Here is a 24535-nt window from a genome sequence, read left to right on the forward strand (position 1 = left end):
TTGAGTGAGCAATAAAGATCTTTAAAGAACCATAAGTTCAAAGTTAGGCAGGCACAATATGTGGGGTAGGAGGGTTTGGCTAAGGGCTGGTTGGATGGACGTCCTTCCATGTTTGCTCTGCCTGTGCTCAAGTCAGCTGAAAGAAGCTACATCTTTCAGAAGATGAGTACTTAGGGTTGCACTGAGAAGTGAGGATTTGAGGTGTCTCACAACTTCTGTTCTGTTGTCTCCTTTATCAGAAATTTAACACCATGGTGGGTGAAAGAGGGGCTCAGCTGAGTGGAGGACAGAAGCAACGAATAGCTATTGCCCGTGCCCTAGCAAGAAATCCCAAGATTCTTCTTCTGGATGAAGCTACATCTGCATTAGATACTCAGAGTGAATCCATAGTGCAGGCAGCTCTGGATAAGGTAGGACTCACTGAAGCTAGCAGCTGCCATGAAAAACAGCAACAAGCACTTAAGGAAACTTAATGTACAATTTTCAGTGCAGGCTTCCATCAGAATCCAGAACACTGGAAAATGAAATTTGGATGGATGCTCAATTTCAGTGTTTTAACAAGGAGTTTGAACCATCAAAAATTTATTTGAAAATTGGGTGTGATTTTTAGGGGTTTTGGTTTTGCATTATTAATAATTATGAAGACACTTAGTCATGTGGAACTGTAACATAGGTCTCTTGCACTCCCTTTCTCAAATCATAATTGTTCATTTGCTGATAAAACATTGATGGCATCTTATCAAGGCATGTTATGAGGACAGAATGGCCTTTTCCAGGTGGATGACTAGAAAAGTATATGTTATTGGTATCCCTAGTATTTGTTCTTTATTGGATAGTTGCTTCAAAATTTTAAGAAAACTCTTGAAATTTAGCCATTTTCATTTTTTTCCTGCTTTTAGCAGCCCCACAGCTCTAGGGTGGGTGCTGCTGCAGAGCAGAGCTGTCAGATCTTGTACCCATGTCTCTGACCAGCACACAGTACCTTCCTCACAGTCCACTTCTTCATCTGTTTCCATCAACATACAGTAGAACCCATAGGCTTTGATTGAAAAGGAACTTCATGGTTTGGCTTGAATATTTTTTCTTTTGTCTAATATTTATTTTAATATATTTTTTTAAATTAGGTGAAAAATCCTGCCTTTCATTTCAGTAGTTATGCAGAGAAAGACAAATTACCATTACGGCTCAAGGGAAACACAGAATTTGTCATCTTCACTTGCTAGTGAGTTTAAATCTGAGGTAGAGTGCAGCTCTTTGTTATAGTCTTGTAATTCTGGTGATTAATATTGAGGTAACATGTAGAATGCAAAAATAATATTAATATTATCTTTCTTCTGCATGCTTTGGTTTTGTTTTTTGTTTGTTTGGTTTTTTTTTAATTTTGTAACCAAGTACTTAGCTCTTCCAGAAGCTTAATGTTTCATTGAGTGCATAACAGAGGGAGGTCACTCAATTAAGTGAACTCTTTCTCATCCTTCTTCATATTCTCAGAACACACCAAAATGAGCCCTGAATCATAACTTAGTCATGTTTTCACAGCATTTTCATGTCCATCAGTGTAGTCCCCTAATGAGATTTCCAAATTTCATTTCAACATCCCTGAGTGGAAAAAGTGGTGCTACTATTGTTCATTATTTTTACAGCTGAGGAGCAGAGATGCTAACCTCATGAACACTCACAGTTTCAAGGCATTCATGTGCAGCTCCTTGTAGCCAGCTGTTTTTAGATAACTTTGCACCCTATAAAGCATTTTGCTAGTTGTGATCACAGCTCCCAGCTGCCGTGGTGAGGCTTTGTGTGTTAGGCCAGAGGCATAAAAACCGCACTGTGGCAAACTTCCTGGGAGTGACTTGCATCAGGTCCATGAGAATGGCTGGTGTAGGGGGAAGAATTCAAACCTCCATGGTAGCAGTCCTCTACTGCAGATGGCCTCATTATCTTCATGCCCCTGTTCCTGTGCCTGTATGATGTACAACTTCTGTAGCAAGAAACTTCCAGCAGGTTCCAGGTTCACAGAACATACTTGTTGCATGAGGTTCCTTTGGACCTCTCCTCCTGCCAAGCTGCCATCTGCTCCAGGCATTAGGGTGGAGGGAAGCCAGCTTCTCCAGCAGTCACAAGGTGTCCTGTGCTCATTTGCTGCATGGCGGCTGTGTGTGCCTCTGGTCTGTGTGAGGATGCTGGAGAGGGGTGGAACATGTAACCTGCTGACTGAGAATTCAGCAGCTACTTCTGCCAAATCCCAGTAGGATTACTGTCAAATAAGTTTGTTTCGGAAGGGAGTGGCTCAAACCCATTTTTGATGTAAATTTGCTCCTCTGTGCTTTCCTGCTAAGTCTTGTCAGAAATTATGCTGATGTTGTACTTCCAAAAATTTGCAGGGACAGAGAAAATATCTGCTCTTTACATATTTGTTATCCTAGTTTTGTTTTCAGAAAGTTCTAACAATTCTTACAGCATTTCCCCATCATGCTTATGTGTACATGGAAACACTTTGTGAGCAACTTTAGATCAAACAGTTCAAATATTATAAAAGTCAAATAATAAATAAACTTTAATTATGGTCTTTAGTACTTGTTGCCTGTCAAAAAAACTAATGTGGCTTTCTCTATCTAAATTAGTCAAATGAAACTGTCCTTGAACTAAACAAGGACACGAAGCCAGGAAAAAATAGCAATCTTTGCTTTTAAAAGAAAGAAAAGTATTTTTAAAGTTTCAATTTACTCTATATTACAGGTGACTAAAATAACTTTATTTCTGTGCTATTTTCTTGCACAACTTAACTGTAACTGGGTTTTGTGTGTTTGTGTAGGCTCGGGCTGGACGTACCACCATTGTGATTGCTCACAGACTGTCTACCATCAGGACTGCTGACACTATCGCTGGATTTGAGAAAGGTGTCGTGGTTGAGCAAGGGACACATAGTGAACTGATGCTGCAGAAAGGAGTCTACTATTCCCTTGTAATGCAGCAGGTAAAGGCAAATTTATTTACTTTCTTTCTCCATTTCACAAAGTTCTCAAATGGTTGGTGGAGTTATTTTCTCTCTAGTTCCTGCATGTTATCCAGCTGGCAGCTGCTCAGTTATTCTAGTCTGGGCACCGACACAGGCTTGGAATTCTTGGAGGTTTTACCCATAAGTGTTTCATATTTATGTAATCCACTATGACAAAAACATAAGTGAGTTTAAGGCACAGACTACATCATTATGCATAACCATAGAGGTGTTAGGTTCCAGGTGGATTCCATAGATGGCTTTAAAGGAAAAGAGGGGGACAAAATCAGAATCAAATAGTCTACTGCTCTGCAATTGCAGACTGAAATATATGTGGCCTATAGACAACTACAGTTACACAATTGAAACAGCAGTATTCAGGAGAAAAAAAAAGTGTTTCTTTCTAGTCAAAATGCCTTGTAAATGTATATCCTGAATTCTCGCTAGGGTTGCACCAGTGATGTTCAAGATGATGGCACATCAGAAGATAGTGAAGGCTCAGGAGCTGAGGAATATGAGGAAAACATAAATCCTGTGGAAGAGTTGACTCTTCAAAATAATTTTGAAATCTCTGTGATACCAGAGAAAGGCAGCATACGAAGAAGATCCAGCCGATATAAGAGCAAGAGGAGTTCATCTAAAAATCCCTTTGGAAAAAAGAAGAAACAAAAGGAGGTGGAGGTTGGTATTAGAACTTCAGTTTAGAATTTTAATTATAAGATATAAGCCTAAACAAAAGCCACATAACTTGGATTACATTTAGATAGGTGTCTTTTATGCAACCTTTACTCAGGTACTATTGCAGTCAGTACTCACCAGACTGAGGATGATTTGTCTTAACAAAGATCTTCATTTTAATGCTACTGAGTTAATGTGGAACTTGAAAAATCTGCTATTGGTTTGTACATTTCTTTGTACAATTTAAGAGAATTATTTCAGTGGTACAGATTTTTTTTTTTAATTCTTTATTTTAATTCTATCTAATTGAAACTAGTTATGTGATTTTATTTGCAAGATTCTTTACTCCCTGGTACTTACTGTTGCAAATATTGCTGGATAATATAATCCCTGGAGTGTGCATGCTCAAATTGAAGGCACTTTCGAGTATCACACTACATTTATGTCAAGCAAAAAACAAAAAAGAATTGAACCCCTGACATTTTGAAGAGCATTTCCATTAAAAGAGATGTTAATCTTTCTGGTTTAGTATATGCTTCAGTTTTGCAGGGTTTTTGCAGATAAAACAACTTGATTGACATAATCAATAAAAGTCATGTCAGAAGTTTGTAGGGTTATGTAGGGTTAAGAAAAATTATTTTATTTCAAAGTTGAATAAAACTTGCTCATAGCATCAAAAAGAGCAGATTTCTAGTGCATTCTGGAATACACAAGATGAGCAGCTCAACAGAAACTTGATTTTGTTTTCAATTTTGTAGTACTTTTTTCATGAAACATATTGGAAGAGTGATTTGCTATATTAAGGTTGCTTGCATTTTTTTGTTTAGGTTTTGAGGGTTTTTGCCTGATTTCAAGACCTTTGAAGTGAAGAACTAAAATCTAAATTCTGAAGTAAAACCATTAATTCTTCGAAGTCTGTGGAAGTTAGGATCTCATCTGTAATAAATATTTAATAATTATGAAATCCTTAGTATGATTTTATCTGTAGATTTTCCTCCTCTCTAAAATTCATCTTCCAGCTAATGAATATTTCAAATAGCAAGAACTAGCTGGACCCATTCCCATTATCATATAAAATGTCATATAACCTCAAAAGATACTTTTTGGTTGTATATTAATACTGCTTAAGAGGAAGTAGTGGGTGTTCATGCTCAAGAACACAATATTCATCACATTCAGAAAAAATGAAGTCAAACATCTAGAAATTGTAATTATTGCAGAAAAAAATCAGCCCACTTTTATAATTGAGATTTAGCTACCTTCATTCAGCATCTAAAAAGCAGGATAAAGTAACCAGGGAGCAAGAGCAAATTGCTTATAATCCTGACTAATATTTTGCCTCATTTCTGATGCTTTCATTATTTACTTTTCCAGAAATATCCCTTTGGAGGCATAAGCACTTAAATAAAGTGGTAAAACAAGACAGAACATTTTTTGTGCCTTGAAAGCACAAACAGGCTAACTGACTCTCACAAATGCCTCGTTCCTGGCTTTGGTAATGATTCATTGGATATAGTTTGCCAAAGAGTGAAAATGACCTCTCTAGCCAATTGCTCTATTGCCAGCCCACTAGCATTTAGCTGAATTGGAGGAGTCTCTTCTGTCCTTTGAACTGTGAGATGTTCAGTTCTTTATAATGATTGAAATATTAATTGCCATTCATGGTGACCAGTCCTATCTGACTTTCAGTGAACTGTCCTGGCCCCTCTCCCCTCATGACTTAGCCTTTTGTTAAGTTTTTTGCCTACACATTTTTACAGTGCAGTTCATGTTCTAGGACATGAAACAGCAAAGCAGCAAATCTCCAGCATGTTTGCTTGATCTGAGTGCACAGAGAGTGCTTTCAGCATTTTACCAAAACAGTTCACTGCTCAAGGCCTAATGAACACCCACTGTCTGAAGAACTTTATGTTCTCTGACTTTCCAAGGAAAACTTACAACTTTTTCCTGTAGGAAGAAACTCTCCCTGCTGTGCCTTACTTAAAAATCTTGGCTCTGAACAAACCTGAATGGTTCTATGTACTGCTGGGAGTGATTGCTGCTGCTGTCATAGGTGCAGTCCATCCTGCATTTGCTGTTATATTTGGAAAAATCATTGGGGTAAGTTTTTTTTGTTGTTGTTGTTTTTGAGTTTTTTTGTTGTTTTGTTTTGTTTTGTTTATTTCTTTGGGGTTTTTTGAGGGGAAGCGGTTTTTGTTTGGTTTTTTTTTTTTATTTTGTTTGGGTGGGGTTTTTTTTGCAACTGGAAGTTGCAGTCCTGAGCTTTCTTCATGATCAACCACTCACTTCTTTCCATGTAAGTCTCTGAGTGGGATTAACTCGTATAAATACATCCATTGAAAAATGTTGAAGGGACTCTCTAGAAGCAGAGGATGGTGGAACTGCACCTGACTAGTGGAGGAAAGGAGGAACATTGATGGATCTGGGAGAACAAATTAATGCAATGTAGGTTAAACAGAAAGTTGGACTATTTGCTGGATCCTCAAAAGAAAGTTGACTGCAGACTGGTTTTAGAATCCAGGATACTTGCTAAAAGAAATTAAAATAGGCAGACAAGCTTCTTGAGGTGAAGGCTGGCTTATGTAATGGATGCTTGTCTATGTACTCATTTTTGTGGGTTTTTTCTTTTCACAGGCTTTTCAAGAAAGAGATCCAGAAAAAAGGAGTAAAAACACTGTATTACTTTCTTTAATATTTCTTTTGCTTGGAGTGATTATTTTAGCAGCGTACATAATCCAAGTAAGTGTCACTACACTGAAATCTTAAAAGCTCTGACCTTTCCAGCAGGCTGCAGGTATAACTTGTATCAACACAATCTGAGAAGTAAAAAGCCAATCATAGTTTACAAAAATATGCACAAGTGCCAGGGTCTTCCTGAGATACATAGCTTTAATGTTTACGTAAAGACATGGGTCTATATTTGCTCTTGGTTTAAATAATCCACTGAAGAAAATGTTAATTCAACATGATTGAAATCAAAGTTGAGGGTCTGGCCTTAAAAGTCAAAGTTAATACTGATATTTCTCACTGACTAGTCTATAGGCTCTTGCCAAAGTAAGTATAAAACAGAGTCACTCTTTCCATTGCAGACAGTGCTTTTCAAACCATCAAGTAAATTCCATAATTTCCTGCACTCTTAAAGCTTGCAGAAAGCACTGCATGCTTTCTGATGTCCACATCATAAAAATCCATTGGAATGACTGCTGTGAGTGAATGTTTCTGGTCACAGTCAGGATAGGGAAGCCAATCACTAGACAGGTTGATTTATATTGTAGTGTTGCTGTCTGTGTGTGCAAGATTGACCAGAAAAGTTTAATCTCCCTTTGCTTGGGTGGTTGTGATTCAAGTGTGTAATATATAGAAGCCTTCCTTGCTATGTTGCTTCCTTCCTGTGAGAAAATCAAGTTTCAGGTTCAGGAGTGTGAATGATGCTTTTCCCAGGACATATATATTCACAGGGGGTTGTATGTGTGATGGCTTTTGTTGAGCTTCTTGGTGTGATTACTTTTGTTGAGCAGATTAATAAACAGTTACAGCAACAGATGAGAAAATGTGACTGGTTTACCTCCCCCAGGGATTCATGTTTGGGAAGTCTGGAGAAACCCTAACAATGAGACTGCGCTCTTTGTCCTTCAGAGCATTACTTCAGCAGGTATGAATTAGGCAGTTAGGATAAAATGGAGAGGAGGGAAATGGGTGTGGACAAGAACCTGTGTGTTTGTAGAAACATCTGAAAGGGACCAGTAAATTGGTGATTGGAAGAAAAAAGAACCCTACCATAGCCTTTGCAAAGAAAAAAATCTTCCTTTCCTTTCTGTATGTACAAATCCTTCTGGGTCCCTTCCAACTCAGGATATTCTATGTTTCTGTAGCTGATGGGAGAGGTAATTTGTAAAAGAATAGTTAACCTCTTCAGGACCAAGGAATGTCTGAATAAATGGGGGCTATAATAAAAGTTTCTAAATAGGCATGTCCAGGAAAACATCATAGCCAAGAACACCTTGATTACAAACAATTAGATGTCCACAAAATAATAATATTTTTTAAGCTTTTTCTTTTCATTTATTTGGAAATGCTGACTACACAGAGAGAATATTCAGTTAGACATCCTGTTTTGTACTTTCAGGTAATTTTTTGAAACAAAAATCAATATCTTTTCTTGCAGGAGATTGGATGGTATGATGACCAGAAAAATGCTGTTGGTGTTCTACTAACTCGTCTTGCTACAGATGCTTCCCAAGTTAAAGGCGTATGTTGATTCTTTTATGTGTATTTTTCAAATATCTTTTTTCTTACAAATATTAATTGCAATTGGCAAGGAACTCCAAGATTATTTCAGAAAACAAAGTAGGAAATCTACTCCACAGACTGGTAGATGCCTTTACACAGCATGCTACAGAAACATTGGAAATGGTTTCTCAGCTGATAATTTACAACTATCAAAAATCCAGCTGATGTTTATGTACCTTTCATGTACCTCCCTGCAAGGCTTTAAGCTAAATATATAATAACTGTAGAGCATTTCACTGTGCAAAGTGAAATCTTCATATTTGCTTGCACCACAGTCCCTGGACCCTAGGTTTTTACACCATCTTATGAGTGCCCCCCGAATGCCACAAAGAGGTTGCATTTGCGGAGGATACAAACCCTTACTCACCTGAAGGTGAGTGAAGAGAATTCTTCTTCCCATTGCCACAAAATGTGCTTCACAAACAGTAAGAAATAGACCAGCACGATTTAAAAGTGCCATGGAGGGCAATGGCCAAGGAGGGGAACTACTCAAGAAGCTGATATAAGAGAGGTAGCCACTGGACACTGGTGAGAGAATATTCTGCACAGTTCCTTCAACTTCTCATCGCACCCACAGAACCTGACAATCTGCCAAAGATTTCTGTTTCTTTCTGTCTCTTTGTGGGGAAAAGCAAATCACTGCAGGACTTGCGGGGGAAGGTTTACTAATGTATTTTTTTCCCCTTCATATTTGTACATCACTAATCCTTTAATCCCTATATTTTTCAGTCTTCATAGGTTTTTGTTTCTCTCCAGCCCTCCTTCATTATGGGCTTGCAAGGATGAAATAGTCTTTGACAAAATTTGGTCATCTTTGCCTTTTAAAGTTTGTTTGCTTCAGTGGGAATGAAGTCTATCATCCTGTCAGGGCAGTAAAAAGAAGGGGTGCACACAGCTCCCTAACTACAAAAAACAACTAAGGCATGAATGGATCTTCAGAGCTATAATGATGCCTGGAGTACCAGACATCTTTATGTGCAACCCCTAAAACATATGGCAACAATTCACCTTGGCATTGGTTTAATTATTAATATTTTAAATTTATGGAACAAGAAAAGTCTTTTCAGGGCAGGAAACCCTTTGGCAAAAGAAGGAAGACTATTTGCTTCCCACCCAAGAGGTTTTGTTTTTACCACCACGCCAAGGTCTGGAAGATGAACTATTTCCACAGGACTATTTGCAGTTCTTTCTGTAGATCAGAGCCCACCCGGATGCTGGATGCTAATCAACTCTCATTTAGAAAAGTTTTTGGTGAAAAGGTTATGTAGGCTGGGAGGAGGTGAAAATTCTTCAGTCAGAGTTAGTTTTTCCTACTCATTATCCCACTGAGATAAAACATTTCTGCAGGGTGGCCAAATTCAGATTTCTTTTCTCTAAGAACACAACCTCAAGTGCAGCAATGTAAGAAGCTGAAGATGAATATTTTTCACCACTGTTAGTGTGGAGGGTCTCAGTGGCTGGCTGCTGTTAGAACCAAGCCACTCGAGCCTACTGCTGGACATCGAACTGCCAACTCGCCCTACTCTCACAGTGGTCACAATTTTCTCTAACTTGGGTAGAGTGTGAAGTCCCAGATACATTTCATTAAACAACTGTCATGTCCATCTCTCTAGACTACATTAATACCTCTTGAAGGCCTGAATGCTGGCAGGTGTGAGGAATCTCTAGGAATGGTTACAGAAGTTGGTACATAATGCCCACACGTGTGATTGCACATGGCTTCATTTTCCAGACAAACCTTTGGCCTTGATTACCGCAATTTGAAGTTGTAATTTAAGCAACAAAATTTAAAAATCTTATTACATATATTTGGGGGGTTTCTGGGGTTTTCTTAGGCAACTGGAAGCCGACTTGCACTGATGACTATGACTGTCTTTACCCTTGTGACTGCCATCATTATTGCATTTGCATACGGCTGGCAGCTAACTTTGCTTATCCTGGCCTGCATTCCTTTTATTGTTGGTGCAAATGCTGTGAGTGCCAGCTCTATGTCTGGTCATGCTGCAGAAGACCAAAAAGCTTTGGAAGAGGCTGGAAGAGTAAGTTCTTCAGTTTTAACTATAGAGTTCTGTGTGAGATCACTTTTAAGAACAACACTGTAGTTATACTATAGCTGACTCAATTGTCCAAGATAAATGAAGGGTGTTGAGAGGAATATTTATATATCTTCAAGAAAAGCAAAATGCAGATAACACAAACCATCTGCAAATTAGAATATAGAAATGCATTTGAAAGCCTCCATAGTGGATTTCTGGACAGGGGCAGCTGCAGCAGAAGCAGCCCCAGCACTGGTGCCTAGGGTGAGAAATGTGGCTCTGCACTGCTCTGCTGCAGCCAGAAGTGTTGCAGCATTGATATCTTCCTATTCTGTAATAAAGGGAAGCCATTAATGTGCTCAAGCGTTTCAGGGTGCTGCCTTCACTCACCTGATAGTGCTCTTCTAGGAGACAGAAGTAGTCTATGCAAAAGAGCAAGATGTGTCCAGATTACTAGTGCTTGTCCCCATTTTATTAAATTTGATTTAATTCATGAGGGGCACAACCCATGGTTAGGAAAGACACTGCTGATGAATACTTTCATTGCTTAGGACTTTCCTTCATCTTCATCACTACTCTTAAACAAGCACATTCTGATCTAAAATAATAAATGCTAGAAAAGAAATCAAGTGTTCAGAAGATATCTTGCAGATTGCAGTTGTAAGAGATTACCTCTTATTTTTTTAATCTCTTTGTTTAGATTTCAACAGAATCCGTTGAAAACATAAGAACTGTAGCTTCACTAACCAAGGAAGAAGCATTTTATGAAAGATATGCTGCTTGTTTGAATCATACATATAGGTGGGTTTTTTTTCTTTACAGTGCATTTTAGTCTTTCAGATTTACTGTAAATACCTTTCTTGGAACCTAGCCAATACCCAAAAGACTGGAAAGAATATCAATAGTTGTTCATATAGCTTTGGAATTTGTATAATCTCTATATTTTAATATACATTATTAAGTGTAGAGTGAAAAAAACATTTGCAGGATTTGTCTTTTATTATGCAAACACTTTAGAAGCTGCATTCTCTGCATATGTGTTACAGAACATTGTGTTTGCTTACAATATAGGATATAGTTCATTCCATGTCAGTGTATTGCACTGATGCTACTTAACTTAGGAACTGACAGTTCAACCACACCCTTTATAGCATAAACAAGTTTTATTCCCCTCACATGACTTTGAAACCTTGGAAAGAACTTCATACATTTCCCTTATTTGATCCACTACATCCCACTGGCTTTTCTCTGCTGAAATGCATTTGAATCACTACAGTTGCCAGATGTTTCTAGCTCCATTTTATTTAAATAAAATAGCCCAAAATCTAAATTGCTTCTAATGTAAAAGAAGGAATTGAAAGTGATGTATTGCACAATCTGTCCTCAACCAAAATAGTGTTAAAACTCAATGTCTGGTGAACTGCTAAGAGCCCATATTTGGGCAGGGTGCTTGTTTGGACTGTCACAGGTCTGATTTACAGCTCAAACTAGAAAGGAGATTTCCTCTTCCTCTGAGAGCATCCTAAACAATGAGGATAAAGAGTTCACCAGATTCTTATTTGGTGTGTGTTCAATTAGCTACACAAAATGAAACCCTTCCAGAGGGATAGATTGAGAAATAGTGGCATAGTCTGAATTCTAGTGGGGATACCCAGCAATGTGTCTGTGCTCTGCTCAGATGGGATGAGCTGGTGGAAGCCTGCAGGCATCTCTCAGGCCAGGCTTAAGCCTAATTGTTTTCTTAATAAAATGGGTCATATGGGGTAGTTATTAACTTATTTCATTTTAACTAACTGCTCTAGTGACCTGTCCTGCTATCAAAGCAAAGGAAGGGTATTCAATTTAACATGAATGAGGATCAAGGTTTTCATTGCTTTCTGTCCTAAGGGTGGTTCTGTGTCCTGAAGCCAGGGGCTCCTCGGGTCTGGCAAGGATTATTTGTGAGTTGTGTGTTGTGGGCTGATTTGTTGTGGTTTTGGGGGTGAGTTGGATTGCTTGAAGACTTTATTCCAGAAGTCTGGCTATCCCCCAGCCAGTGTCTGTTGTTTCTCTTTTACAAGTAATTTATGGAAAGTCTCTTCTTTTATCAGAAAATCTCTGAGAAAAGCTCCTTTCTATGGATTTACCTATGGAATAGCTCAATGTTCAGAGTACTTTATTAATGCAGCAGTCTTCAGATTTGGAGCATGGCTCATTGCTAATTGTCTGACCAACTTTGAAAATGTCTTTATGTGAGTATACTTTATAAAACATAAAAAAAGATCAAAATTAGTACGCAGTGTAGTGATTTCAATGCATGCAAATTATTTTATCAAATTACAGAGGTAATGGGGCATGGGAATCCAGGAACTCAGTCTGGTTAAAAGTTTTCTTTGGGCATAAGGGCTGTTTTGGGGAAAGGTGCTCCTTTGGGCAGTGAAACAGCAAAAGTGAGCAGCAAGCTCAGCACATCTACTTTGGAGAAGCCTTTGCCCTTTGATGTCCCTTCCAGGCAGAGAGTGTTAAAAAGAAAAGTGATATGATACTGCTGTCCAGCTATAAAGTAGCTATGGGAGCAAGCTGACCTTCCAAGTACTGGATGACATCTTGGGGTATGAGGGACTCCAGAAATATCATAACCCAAAGATGCTGACAAGCTTTATTCTGAAGGTATGTTTTATGGAGTGGGAAGCGAATGCATTGTTCCACCTGGAATGAATCACGCTTTGTCCTTTGCTTTTTAGAGTCTTCTCTTCTGTCATATTTGCAGCTATGAATGTTGGGCAGTCTTCTTCCATGGCACCAGACTATGGCAAAGCTCGAATGTCAGCTCAAAGAATTTTTCAGCTTTTGGACAGAAAACCTCTAATTGACAGTTACAGTGAACAAGGTGAAAAATTGGTAAGGGTTGGTGTTATTTTGCATGGGAGCTTGGCAGGATATTGGAGATCTGTTTCTTTGGGGTTTTGGGCGTATTTTTTTGGAAGGAGTGTTCTTTTTTCACAGGAAAAAATGTTGTAACAAACTAAATTAGTAATTATTGTCAGCAATTGTATTCGCAGGTGGCACCCTAAGAAATAGGCACCTTTTGTGACACTCTAAGGAAAAGGCACCTGAGGGTGTCACAGAAGGATGCTGAATTAGGATGGCCTAATTGTGACCTGAAAGGAGCCTACAAGAAAGATGGAGAGGGACTTGTTACAAGAGCATGCAGTGATGGTACAAGGAGGAATGGCTTCAGACTGAAAGAGAGCAGACTCAGATGAGATACTAGAAATTAATTCTTTCCTGTGAGGATGGGGTGAGTTGCCCAGAGAAGTTGTGGATATCCCATCCCTGGAGGTGTTCAAGGCCAGGCTGGATGGATCTCTGAGCAATCTGGTCCAGTGAAAGGTGTCTCCACCCACGGCAGGGGGGTTGGAACTAGATGTTCTTTAAGGCCCCATCCAATCCAAACCGTTCTATGGTTCTGTCAAAAGACAGACACTATATAAACATTATTTAGGGACCATATTATTTCTGAGTTTCAGACAAAATTGCATGGCCTTTAAGGTAGTTTTTCTCTAAATTATTAAAAAAAATCCTTTTCATTCTACTGACTCAGTGTAAATGGCTTCAGGAAAACACTGATAGTGTCACTTCCAATAAAAGTTTTGTTGTCTTTGTAAGAGTTTATAGGAGAAATAAAGTACTAATGCATTTTTCTAATTATTATGTAAATAAGAGAGATTAGTTCCTTTACAGACAGGCACTTTGCCAAAAGCCATCCTATTTTATCTGTGGAAACTTTTACAATTAAAAATGTGCTCTTGTGAAGTCAAAAGCAAGTTTAATGAATAATTTAGTTTGCTCTAAAGTTGGGGGAGGAAAAACAAGAAACAAAAACCAATAAAAAGTAAAAATCAGAAAACACTAAAAAATTCCCCAATGAGCCTTGCTTCTAAACCAGAATTATCATTAAGGAGCCTGACCTCAGCACTTGTCAAATTTCTGCATGTAATGCTTTCAATTTACTTGTTCTGGAAGGATTACAATGGCATATCCAGGTTCATCTGAATTTAAAATTAACTTCCCATGCAGGTTTAGAAGGTAGCTCCTACTCAGGAAGCCACAATCCAGTTTTCTATAACTTCAAGCTTATATACAGGATTTTCAACCTTTAAAGTTCTGAGCATGCTTGCATATTTTCTTGAACCAGGGTTCTCTGACACAGACATTGAAAGACTTGGCAGAAGGTCTCCAGTAAAATAAAACTTTAATGAAAACGTTTTTATTGTAGACTGGACTTAACTGCCAGTGATGACTATGACTTAGCAAAGAAAATGTTTGAGTCCATCAAATTAGGTTATTACCTGCTGTGAGAGCATCGTGTTAGTGGTGCTGCTGGCATGTACAGGGGGCTGGCTCATCCCCCAAAGAGCAGGACAGCCTTGGCATGTTCCCCCTTTCTTCCACTTGTGCTTAAATATCAGCCTGCCTAGGACGTCTAATTAACTATCACTGCTTTTTTAAACACAGCTTGTCCTTTGTGCTCGTGAATAACCTACTGAAGAATTTAGCTGTGCTATCTTAATCTCTGATTTTGACCTTGTGTTACATTTGTTCAAATTGTGCTACCTGCAGGGTAAGATCAGGAAAACAAATGATACATTTTATATCACAAGAAGAAGTATCTTAATTAAATGTATTAGGAATGAAAAATCTGGATATTTTTCACTTTTCTTAAGAGGGTGGTTGAACACTGGAACAGGCTCCCCAGGGAAGCTGTCACAGCACCAAGCCTGACAGAGTCCAAGAACTGTTTGGACAATGCTCTCAGGCACATGGTGTGGTTCTTGGGAATGGTGCTGTGCAGGGCCAGGATTTGTTCTCTGATCCTGGAGAGTCCCTTCCACCTCAGCTTATTCTGTGCTTCTGTGATACTGTTTTCAAAGATTAAGTGAAAAATGGATACAAGAGATGCAGAAAACTTCTCCAGAAGGATGTAGTGACTTGAAGATCATCCTATAACTAGTGATACTATGCTCAGTCCAATATGTCATTTAAAAGAATTTCAAAAGCACTTTTGAAAACACCTTCACAAACTTTCTTGGATCTCTCACTTTAATAACCAAGTCCTAACAAGTATTTCAATAGTTAATGCTAATAAATGTTAATATGAGCATGTGCACTCTCTACTCCTTTTCAGAGCCATTTTGAAGGCAACATTGAATTCAGAAACGTCCATTTTGTATATCCAACAAGGCCAGAAGTTCAGGTTTTGCAAGGACTTAATGTGAAAGTTAAAAAAGGACAGACTCTGGCATTAGTAGGAAGCAGCGGCTGTGGCAAAAGCACATCCATTCAGCTCTTGGAGAGATTTTATGACCCTGTGGAAGGACAAGTGGTAAGAATAGATTTGTGTGGCTATTAATAGTAATTAGATCTACAGAACTCTTTATCTGCCAAGGTTTCAGAGGCTTTTGACAAGCCTGGCAGTCCCTCTGTTGAGATGCCTTTTTTTAGAGGTGTGAGTTAGAGGCTGTGCCTCCAGTGGATCTGTAGATGATCCCAAACCCCTGTCATTGCCTGCCCTGGGCATTTGCCCACATGTAGCAGCAGTAGCATCCATGCTGGCACAGTGTGCATCCTCAGGTCACAGATCTTGCCTGGGAAACGAACAACCAGGTCTGACTGCATTTCCTCCCCAAGGCTCCTCACACCCTGGTCAGACAGGGGCATAACACTAATGTATCTTGCTTGTCAGTGTGTCAGTTTTCTTGCTGAATTGAGCTAACACATTAGAGACAGATACATGCTTCAGATAACACAAATGTAATAGATGTCATTGTTTCACCATCAGGAGGTCCCAATGGGCTTTTGGATACGACCCTTGTTAATGGGTATAAAAAGTGGAAAGAAACCTCCTTTGGAGGTTGCAAGATGGAAAGGCCTACAGCTGAGGATATTTATTTTTGTGCTCAGTTTCTTAAGGGGCAAGGGGCAGCATTTCCCATGAGCTTCCTGGTGCTTCTTGTGGTCACTAGGGCTGGAAGGACTGCAAGAACAACCTGTTATGTGCAGGTTGTTTCTGCTTGCTAGCAAATGGAAGCAAAACACAAAATTAAAAACTAATGCAGGAAAACATTTTGTCTATTCTGCTGGTTCATTTTCATTTAGCATGCAAAAAATTTACTTGATTACATCTGGTAAAATAACACATAATGGGCTTTGTCTTAGAATTCACGTTTCCTGTTTACAGCAGACATGTGCAGATGAGCTCAGTAGCCATCTTGGCATCATGTTTCTCTTGCTTTTTCTAGCTAGCAGATGGATTTGATACCAAATCTCTGCATTTACAATGGCTGAGGTCCAGGCTGGGCCTGGTGTCACAGGAGCCCATTTTGTTTGACTGCAGCATTGCTGAAAATATCCAATATGGAGACAACAGTAGGGTGGTTAGTCAGGAGGAAATTGAAGAAGCAGCTAAAGCAGCAAATATTCATGCCTTCATTGAAAAGCTGCCAGAGGTAAGAGACGGTGATGTTCTCTTCACAGTAAGATCATACACTTGAAATGATATAGAGATATCAAGGCAGTGCTCACTTTTGTTCTCCCTAATATAATAGCCTTTATGTTTTTAAATGTCGGTGTGTTTCAAGCTTAAAATCCTTTTTTTTGTTAAAAAAAGCCAATGTTTTCATAATTACAGTGGTATACAACCCACAATACTTGGGGGTTGAGTAGAGGGAAATGAGAGGATGTTCTATGTATAAGTGCTCATAATAATTTTTTTTCTATCTTTTTCTTTTGACAGCAGAAACTCTGCAAGTTACTCTGATAAAGATATTTTATTTTTCTAAAAAAAATTAATAAAATAAAGAACTCTTTCTAACTGAATGGATATGCACAGAGAGTCTTTCTTAATAAATACAAAGGGGTAGTAAATCAAAAGTGAATGGCATGGCATTTGACCTTCATGCCTGACAAGAATTTGGTTCTAACAAGGAAAAATTCTTTGATAGCTTGTTTTCACTGTAGTTCTGGGTACCTGAAACTGAGGGAATAGTGCTGAAAAATATTTAATTTTCATTACTACTAATAATTTTTGAGATTCTTAATTCACAGGCATTGCAACTTCAAATTCTTTGTGAGTATGTCAGAAAGAATGAAATTGTTAGTTAATCTTATGAACATATGCTCTTTGGATGCCTCACTTCTGGTACCATTCAAGACCTATTCCAGCTTTGAGGGAGTAAATTTTCTGACTGGCTATGAGTATGTGTGGCTGTATATATAACTGCTTGTACTAGAGATGTTTATAAAGCCTTAACTTTCTTAAAACCACTTGCACTATTCTTTCTTTCAAGATGAAAATGCTTAACTTTTATAACCAGGAAAAAATTTTATTTCTCCAATCTTCCTTCTCTAAAAGTATTCACTGGTGATCTTTTTTGTTTTTTTAATATCCAGAAATATAATACACGGGTGGGTGAGAAAGGGACACAACTTTCTGGAGGTCAAAAACAAAGAATAGCAATTGCCCGTGCTCTGGTTCGTAATCCTGCTGTTCTGCTTCTGGATGAAGCTACCTCTGCTCTTGACACTGAAAGTGAAAAGGTGAATAATGATTATTATGTGACATACTTATGCCTATGTACATGGCTAGTTGCTCTCTGTAGAATAAAATTAAAGCAAACATGCTACAAATGCTCAATTGTGAAACAAGTCAGATGTATCACAGTAGCTTTTCTACCTGAAAGGTTTGAATTGAACTGTACTAGAAAGATGTTTATATTTGCTGAATAAAAAGTAGAAAAAACCTGAAAATTTAAGTATAAAACTCCACATTGATCTGATACGCATCAGTTGTCTTCCTATCAGATGTATTTGATAGGAAATACTGAATTTGTCTTCTAACCCAAGCTGGGAGCCCAAGAACCCACTTCTCCATGTCTCACATTTGTTTGATCAGGCTCCCTGACCTCAGTGAGAAATCCTGTTGAGTTAAGGTCTCCCATGTGCACTGACATGTATATCTGTGGGGCATGTATTCAGGTGATAAGAGAGTGAGAAATCAAAGGTAGTTCCTAGGGCAGGGGAAGGCTTTTCAGGTGCTAACATTACTGCTGTGTTCTCTGTGGACAGATTGTCCAGAAAGCTCTGGATAACGCCCGGCAAGGTCGGACCTGCATCGTCATTGCTCATCGCCTGTCCACCGTGCAGACAGCCGACATCATCGTGGTGATCCAGAACGGCAGGGTGGTCGAGCAGGGCACCCACAGCCAGCTGCTGGCCAAGGAAGGACACTACTATGCCCTTGTAAATGCACAAGTCTCTAATTAGTACTACTTGCTGAATTGTTGGGTTTTTTATTTTGTTTTGTTTTTTTTAATGGGAAGACATTAAAATCTCTACAGAGGATTACTGTGGCTGTGCTTGTGCTGACCGAGCAGGAGCTGTGTTGCAGCCTGGTTGCTGTATCCAGTGTAGCCCTTGGCCCACACATCCATGGGGATGAGCAGTGCATGCCCAGTGCTGGGTCACAGAAGGGGCACAGAGGAGTCCCAGGGACGGAATGTGTTGAGCAGTTTGGTGTGTCACATGCTCTGCAGGGTGTCACACCTGGTGTAGTGTCACCCACAGCTCAGGTGGGTACCCTGCTCTCCCTGTCCCCCCAAACCCTGGCCCACAGCAGCTGCCATAGACCAAGGTGATGGCAGAGTATGACAGCAGATAAGCATCATGGATAAACAAAAAGCTGGTGCTTGTGATTGCTTTTTGGGTTTCTTCATCAGCCAGATGAAGTCATAAAGTCTTCTTTAGTTAAAGATGATTATCACTGACAACTGAGATTCCAAAAAAAAATTACATTAAAGAGAAAGATGTTGATGCATGGGTTTGGTTTTTTCCCCTACTTTATGCCACATTTCTCATATTACTGTGCTTCACACATTTCTTGGATATTCAGTACTCTAATTCAGACAGTAATTATAATAGTTACAACTTTTTCGTGTCAAAATAAACTGCATAAAAGATACCGTTGTTTTGTTTAGTATTTTTCAAATGCTGACCTAACAGAATTTAGTCATTCTTTGTATCCATCAAGATAATTTCAAAAGTTTCGTGGGGAGCAAGGATGGCATCTATTGGAGTGAATTCCTGTCAGCCATGTAAACAGCTTGTCTTTAAAATGAAGAAAAAAAGAAAAGTTGTTTTCAATATAAGTTCCTTTCTTTTTAATAGGCATAGTAGTTAGGGTGATGGTTTAGTAGTGGACCTGATGGTGTTAGGTTAACATTTGGACTTGATAATTTAAAGAGTCTTTGCCATTCTAAATGAGTTTATTATTCTATGAATAATTTCAAAGATTTTTTTAAGTGTTGGCAAAGCTTGTTTATACATGTGCTGTAATAATTTTTTAATCCTCTGGTATATTCCTCTGGGTGCTGCAAGACATCCTTTAACTATTGAAGAATATGTACTATGTAGTCAGAGTGACTCAGCAGCTGGGGTTTTTTGGCTGGTTAAACCCAATTGCAGCATTTCAATTTTCCAAGGCTTTGCACGTGGCTTTGGGTTAGGATTTATAGCCTGGAGCAACCTGTGGTACTTTATAATTTCCAGATTGTAGCAGACAAACTTACAGTAATTACCATCTCCTTTGCTCATTTCAATTATTTTCCGGTATCAGGATCTGCAAGGGGAATAAAACACACACAAAAAAAATCTGATCTCAGATTTGCCAAAATAAATACAATTGTTCTCCCTCACACTTTTTCTCAGAGACTGTTTAAAGAGGAATTTTTACTCATTCAGGCATCCCTCTCGTGTGATCTCTTAATTTTCTTGTGATAAGTACATGTTATGGAACTGCTGCCCTTATTACATTTCCAATTATCTAATGTGGGCTCCAATTAATTCCCTTTTCCCTATTTTGTTTCTGCACTGCAGTTAAAATTACAAGCACTAGATTTTGATTCTCAGTTTTGAAAATAAAAAAGGGAAGTAACTACTACTTTTCTTAGCAGTGGGAAAGGGAATTTTTGCTCAATTCCCTTTCCCATTACCAGTCTCAATTTTTTTGAGCTTTCCAGTTGTGGAGGTTGGAAACAGCTCCCCATTCTGAGGATCTTACCAGACCTCTACCTCTGTAACAGCCAGCCTGATCCTCAGGGATCTGAGGATGCTGCATCGATGGCCAAAGGGCTGAGGAGGTGTAAAGTGCTTTGATAGCTCTTTTGTTCTGCCTCGGGGCCGCCATGAGCAGAGAGCACCCTTGGTGCCATGAAAGGAACCCTCTCCCTGGTGCAGGACCAGTGCAGGCCCTTGACACTGCTGTGCCTGTCCACTAGCACACAGATTGAGCTGGGTCACTTTACTGACTCCATGAGATATAAAGAGATAAATGTGTTCAGCTTGTAGGCACTAATAGTAAACTCTATGCTCTGAGTGTTGATTTCAGATCATCCAAGTCACCTTCCTGGCTGGGTATGCCCATAGAGCTTGCAAATTCATTAAAAGCAGAGCTAAGTTAAGAGAGAAATGTACATCAAAAGCACCTATTTCAGCACCAGGGCCTATATATATTACAGAGATCAAAAGAATAAACCTTGACAGAGGATTTGTTGGCTCCACTAAGTAGACACTCAATTTTTCCTTCAAAAAGCCTTCTGAATGCTTTCTCTGAAGTCTTCACTTTCTTTTCTGGGAAGTCGTATCTTAATAATTCCATAGAAGACTTAGATCAGTGCTGGCATTAAACAGGTTTCTGAGCTAAGTGCTTCTCTTCTAGTCATGAATGAAGCCTTTGGTGTTCCTTGACAAGCACAGACCAATATGTTCCCTTCACCCCTATCCTTGTGGCAGTCATTTAGGGATGAAGTCCCCAGTGACATCAGCAGTGACTCACCGTATTATGGGCATGTTTGGAGAACACCAACACTTGTGCAGAGTTAGGGGAGACTTTTAATTCTGACACCTGGAACGTAAAGCAGCACAGAGCAAACATTTCAGAAAAAAAAAATGTCAGTATGAACATGTCCTGGTTCTGGCCAGGATAGGATTAGTTTTTGCAGCAGAAGGAGGGGGCCTGGCCAGGACCCAGAGGTTATTCTTTACCACCTCATCAGCTGGGTGTGGGGCAAACAGAGTTTATTCTGGGAAGAAGGTGTTCTTTCTGGTCAAGTAAGTGCGGTTTTGTTTTAGCAATGCTCCAGCTTGGCCCCCATTTAGGGCCCATCTGCTGCCTGCAACCATGGGCACTCTGCCCAGGGAGAAACAAACAGCTTACCTAAGGGAGACCAACAAGAAAGCTGGAGAGGGATTTTCTACAAGGACATGCAGTGGTAGGCCAAGGCTTTAAACTGAGAAAGTAGATTAAGAACAGATATTAGGAAGAAATTCTTTACTGTGGGGTGGTAAAGTGCTGACATGGGCTGCCCAGAGAAGAGTGGATGCCCCATCCCTGGAAGTGTTCAAGGCCGAGGTGGATGGGGCTGTGAACAAAGTGGTCTGTGGAAGGTGTTCCTGCCCATGGTGGGGAGGCTGGGACTGGATGATCTTCCGTGTCCCTTCCAACCCAAACCAACCAGTGATTCCACGGAGACCAGAAAAATTACCACAGTTTATCTGGAGATGTGGTTGTGTCTTGCTGAAGCAGGAAATACAGTGGCAGCTTTTCCAAGGTATTTCCAAACTCTTCTGTTTCTTAATGGATTTGGATAATATTAGAGGAATGGGGTCTGGCAATCACTAGAACTATATCCAAATTACAATAAACTGGACAAAACAATGGATAAAAGCCTGTGCTTTAGCTCTTTCTGTGTGTCCCTGCTGCCGCATGTAAACAAACCAGACTTCTGTAAAACACATCTTCTCCATGTCTGAGACATTAAAATGTTCCTAAGATCATCAATGTAGTAAAGAAGAGAAACAGCTGGGCAACAAGGTCACAAACAGCATCTGTGCAGTTTCTTCTTACAAAATGTACTTGAAGAGCTTATTTTGTTTAGTCCTGATCTTTAGGTAAGTACCTAAGTAAATGACTGGTAGTTTTAGATGCAAAGGTAGAAGAATCCAGTTGCCTTGTTATCATTTATCACCTTCCAGCTGCCCTATATATAAGCTTCACCACATGTTGCCCATCACCCTGACATTTTCCAGGGTTATGGCTCTCCCTGACTGCTCTCTTCCAGTTACCTGGGCTGCTTTTCCTCCTCAACCATCTTGCCTAACACACACAACAGATGCTGCACCATGTGCAAAACACAGACAGAGATTGAGAGGGGAAGTGTCCAAAACAATAGCAAAGCTAAAGAATTACTTTCTAAAATTAACAAAAATTTCTCAGCAGAAAACTAGTCACTGCATTCAGTAAATTAATCACTTACATTGGATTGCTTTCATCTGCCTCTGTGCTGTGCTTTGTTATCCAGAGTGCAGACAGCTCCCACCTATCTGAAACTCGAGCAATTAGCTCATTTTAGCATTTTACTGCCTACCTGGTTCATCAGCAGTTAAGTCCAGGAACTATTTTCTGAAGTGTATCTTTCCATTTGGAAATAATATTTTTTTTTTGCCCTTAGGGAAGCTCACACATCCGCTGGAGTTATCCCCAGCCTGCTCAGTGACATCAGTATCACAAGCTCCAAAGCAAACTTGCTGAGCCTTCCTGTATTTCTCCTGATGATGCCAGTCTTTACTGAATGCTTTCACAGAAAGATGTTTTAAAGTCATGTTTGCTCAACAAATAGATTTTGTGGACTTGTTTAAATTCACCAATATACTTTTCATTGCACTGTTCTTTCCATAGGAGTAACATTCTAATTTCTTTCTAATCCTTATGATCAGAATGTGGTTTTACTGCCCTCTCTCTCCTATGTTATCCAAAGCAAAACCACCTTGCAGTCAATCACCACTGGAAGAGTCCCTTTTGTTATGGTCCTTGAAGTCTGAAAGAACTGACTATATGAATATGGTTATTTTTGTGGAAATAATTGTACGAGTTCACCCCAAGGAGAAAAGGATATCCTTGATCCACTGTGAGCAGCATTCATGGAGAATGCACATGTTCTTCTACCAAGAGGGTAACAAGGGGAAAGAGACATGGCTGTGGGGCACTTACCACTTAACTGCAGACATCTGGGTCTGAAGCAATCAGTCAGATTGCCTTTAAAGTCCTCTAAGACATGATTCTTCTGTTTCCAAATGTCTGCTTGAACAGACAGTGAACTACAGCAGGGAAGTGCCTATTTCTTACCATAAATTGAAAAGAAGAGTATCAGTTTTTAGTCAGAGTATGCATTTACATGTGACGGTGTTCACAAGGGTTCTTGGATGAGGGAAGAGACAAGGATCTGACTCCATGTTTCAGAAGGCTTATTATTTTATGATATACATTACATTAAAACTATACTAAAAGAATAGAAGAAAAAGTTTCATCAGAAGGCTAGCTAAGAATAGAATAGGAAGGAATCATAACAAAGGTTTGTGGCTCGGCTCTCTGTCCGAGCCAGCTGGGCTTTGATTGGCCATTAATTACAAACATCCAACATGGGCCAATCAAAGATCCACCTGTTGCATTCCACAGCAGCAGATAATCAATGTTTACATTTTGTTCTTGAGGCCTCTCAGCTTCTCAGGAGGAAAAATCCTAAGGAAAGGATTTTTCATAAAAGATGTCTGAGACATTTACATTTCCATCAGGTGAAGGGAGTTCAACTCCAAATCTTTTATCTCTCTAAAAAGGATGGCTAGGTTACTTTATCACTCCCACAAATAATTCTCGGAGATCCTTACCTGGGATCTCCAGGCCTCTCCGGATAGGCACTGGGGAGCCCAGTCTTGCAGAAAGTGCCTTGAGGAAGAGGAAGGGTCTATGCAGTAAACAAGGCCAAGTTTTCTTCATCTAGATATTAGGGGTGCAAGAAGCTTTGGAGTGAAGGAAGACCATTCAGGAACCAGGAAATATTTGTCCAGAATGTGTAAAAATGGAAAGGAAACATAGAGGTTGCAGAATAACCCAAACCAGCTTTTAACTGTGACTGAATTAGGAGAATCTGCATTTTTTCCCCTCTTGGATGGCATGTGGAAAATTTAAACAAGGAGTTAAAATTTTCAGGAATTAAAATAGTTGATGTCTCCATCTACATATAATGCCTTTTATGAAATCACACTAAAAATGATGAGTTCCTATTTTCACATCTGTTACTCATATGAACATATCCCTGACAATGCAGTGTGTGTGTTTCTTCAAACTCAACCAAAAAATTATCACTTTATACAGCACTAATAGGTTTGGTTATATACTCACTATATGTGTTTACTACAAATGAAGTGTATATCAGCAACACTGAATATGGAAACAAAATTATAATGGGTGACTTTTATTATTCCAGAGCAATATGAGGAGATATCTGTAATTTGGTTTTCTTTTCAGTATTCAGTAATGTAGTTTTAGTTGGAATAAATTTAGTTTTAGTTGGAATAAATACACAGTGATAGTTTATTTTGATAAATTTGTCTGCACCCACCACCATCATTTAATCTTTGGATCTACCACTTCATAATTGTTTTT

General features: G+C 39.2%; 1 protein-coding gene across 4 annotated transcripts in view; it reads left to right on the top strand.

Moving 5' to 3' along the window:
- ABCB5 (ATP binding cassette subfamily B member 5) overlaps positions 1-18997 on the top strand; it is a 34449-nt gene extending 15452 nt beyond the window's left edge. For 2 of the 4 annotated variants that reach the window (XM_071429157.1, XM_071429158.1), the window contains 15 exons: positions 240-410; positions 2813-2974; positions 3443-3676; positions 5627-5773; positions 6308-6412; positions 7248-7325; positions 7839-7922; positions 9799-10002; positions 10700-10800; positions 12090-12230; positions 12723-12879; positions 15167-15364; positions 16281-16487; positions 17431-17577; positions 18106-18997. In XM_071429157.1, the coding sequence (XP_071285258.1) occupies positions 240-410; positions 2813-2974; positions 3443-3676; positions 5627-5773; positions 6308-6412; positions 7248-7325; positions 7839-7922; positions 9799-10002; positions 10700-10800; positions 12090-12230; positions 12723-12879; positions 15167-15364; positions 16281-16487; positions 17431-17577; positions 18106-18303 (2334 nt within the window). In that variant the 3' untranslated portion in view covers positions 18304-18997. Of the gene's footprint in view, positions 1-239; positions 411-1124; positions 1240-2812; positions 2975-3442; positions 3677-5626; positions 5774-6307; positions 6413-7247; positions 7326-7838; positions 7923-9798; positions 10003-10699; positions 10801-12089; positions 12231-12722; positions 12880-15166; positions 15365-16280; positions 16488-17430; positions 17578-18105 lie in introns of those variants that run through there. The other 2 variants (XM_071429159.1, XM_071429160.1) reach the window with 2 other exon arrangements.
- The last annotated feature ends 5538 nt before the right edge of the window (positions 18998-24535 follow it).

Source organism: Agelaius tricolor, unplaced genomic scaffold, assembly GCF_023055355.1.
Source record: "Agelaius tricolor isolate 1412-34295 unplaced genomic scaffold, bAgeTri1.0.p SCAF_6, whole genome shotgun sequence".
NCBI classification, from domain to species: domain Eukaryota; kingdom Metazoa; phylum Chordata; class Aves; order Passeriformes; family Icteridae; genus Agelaius; species Agelaius tricolor.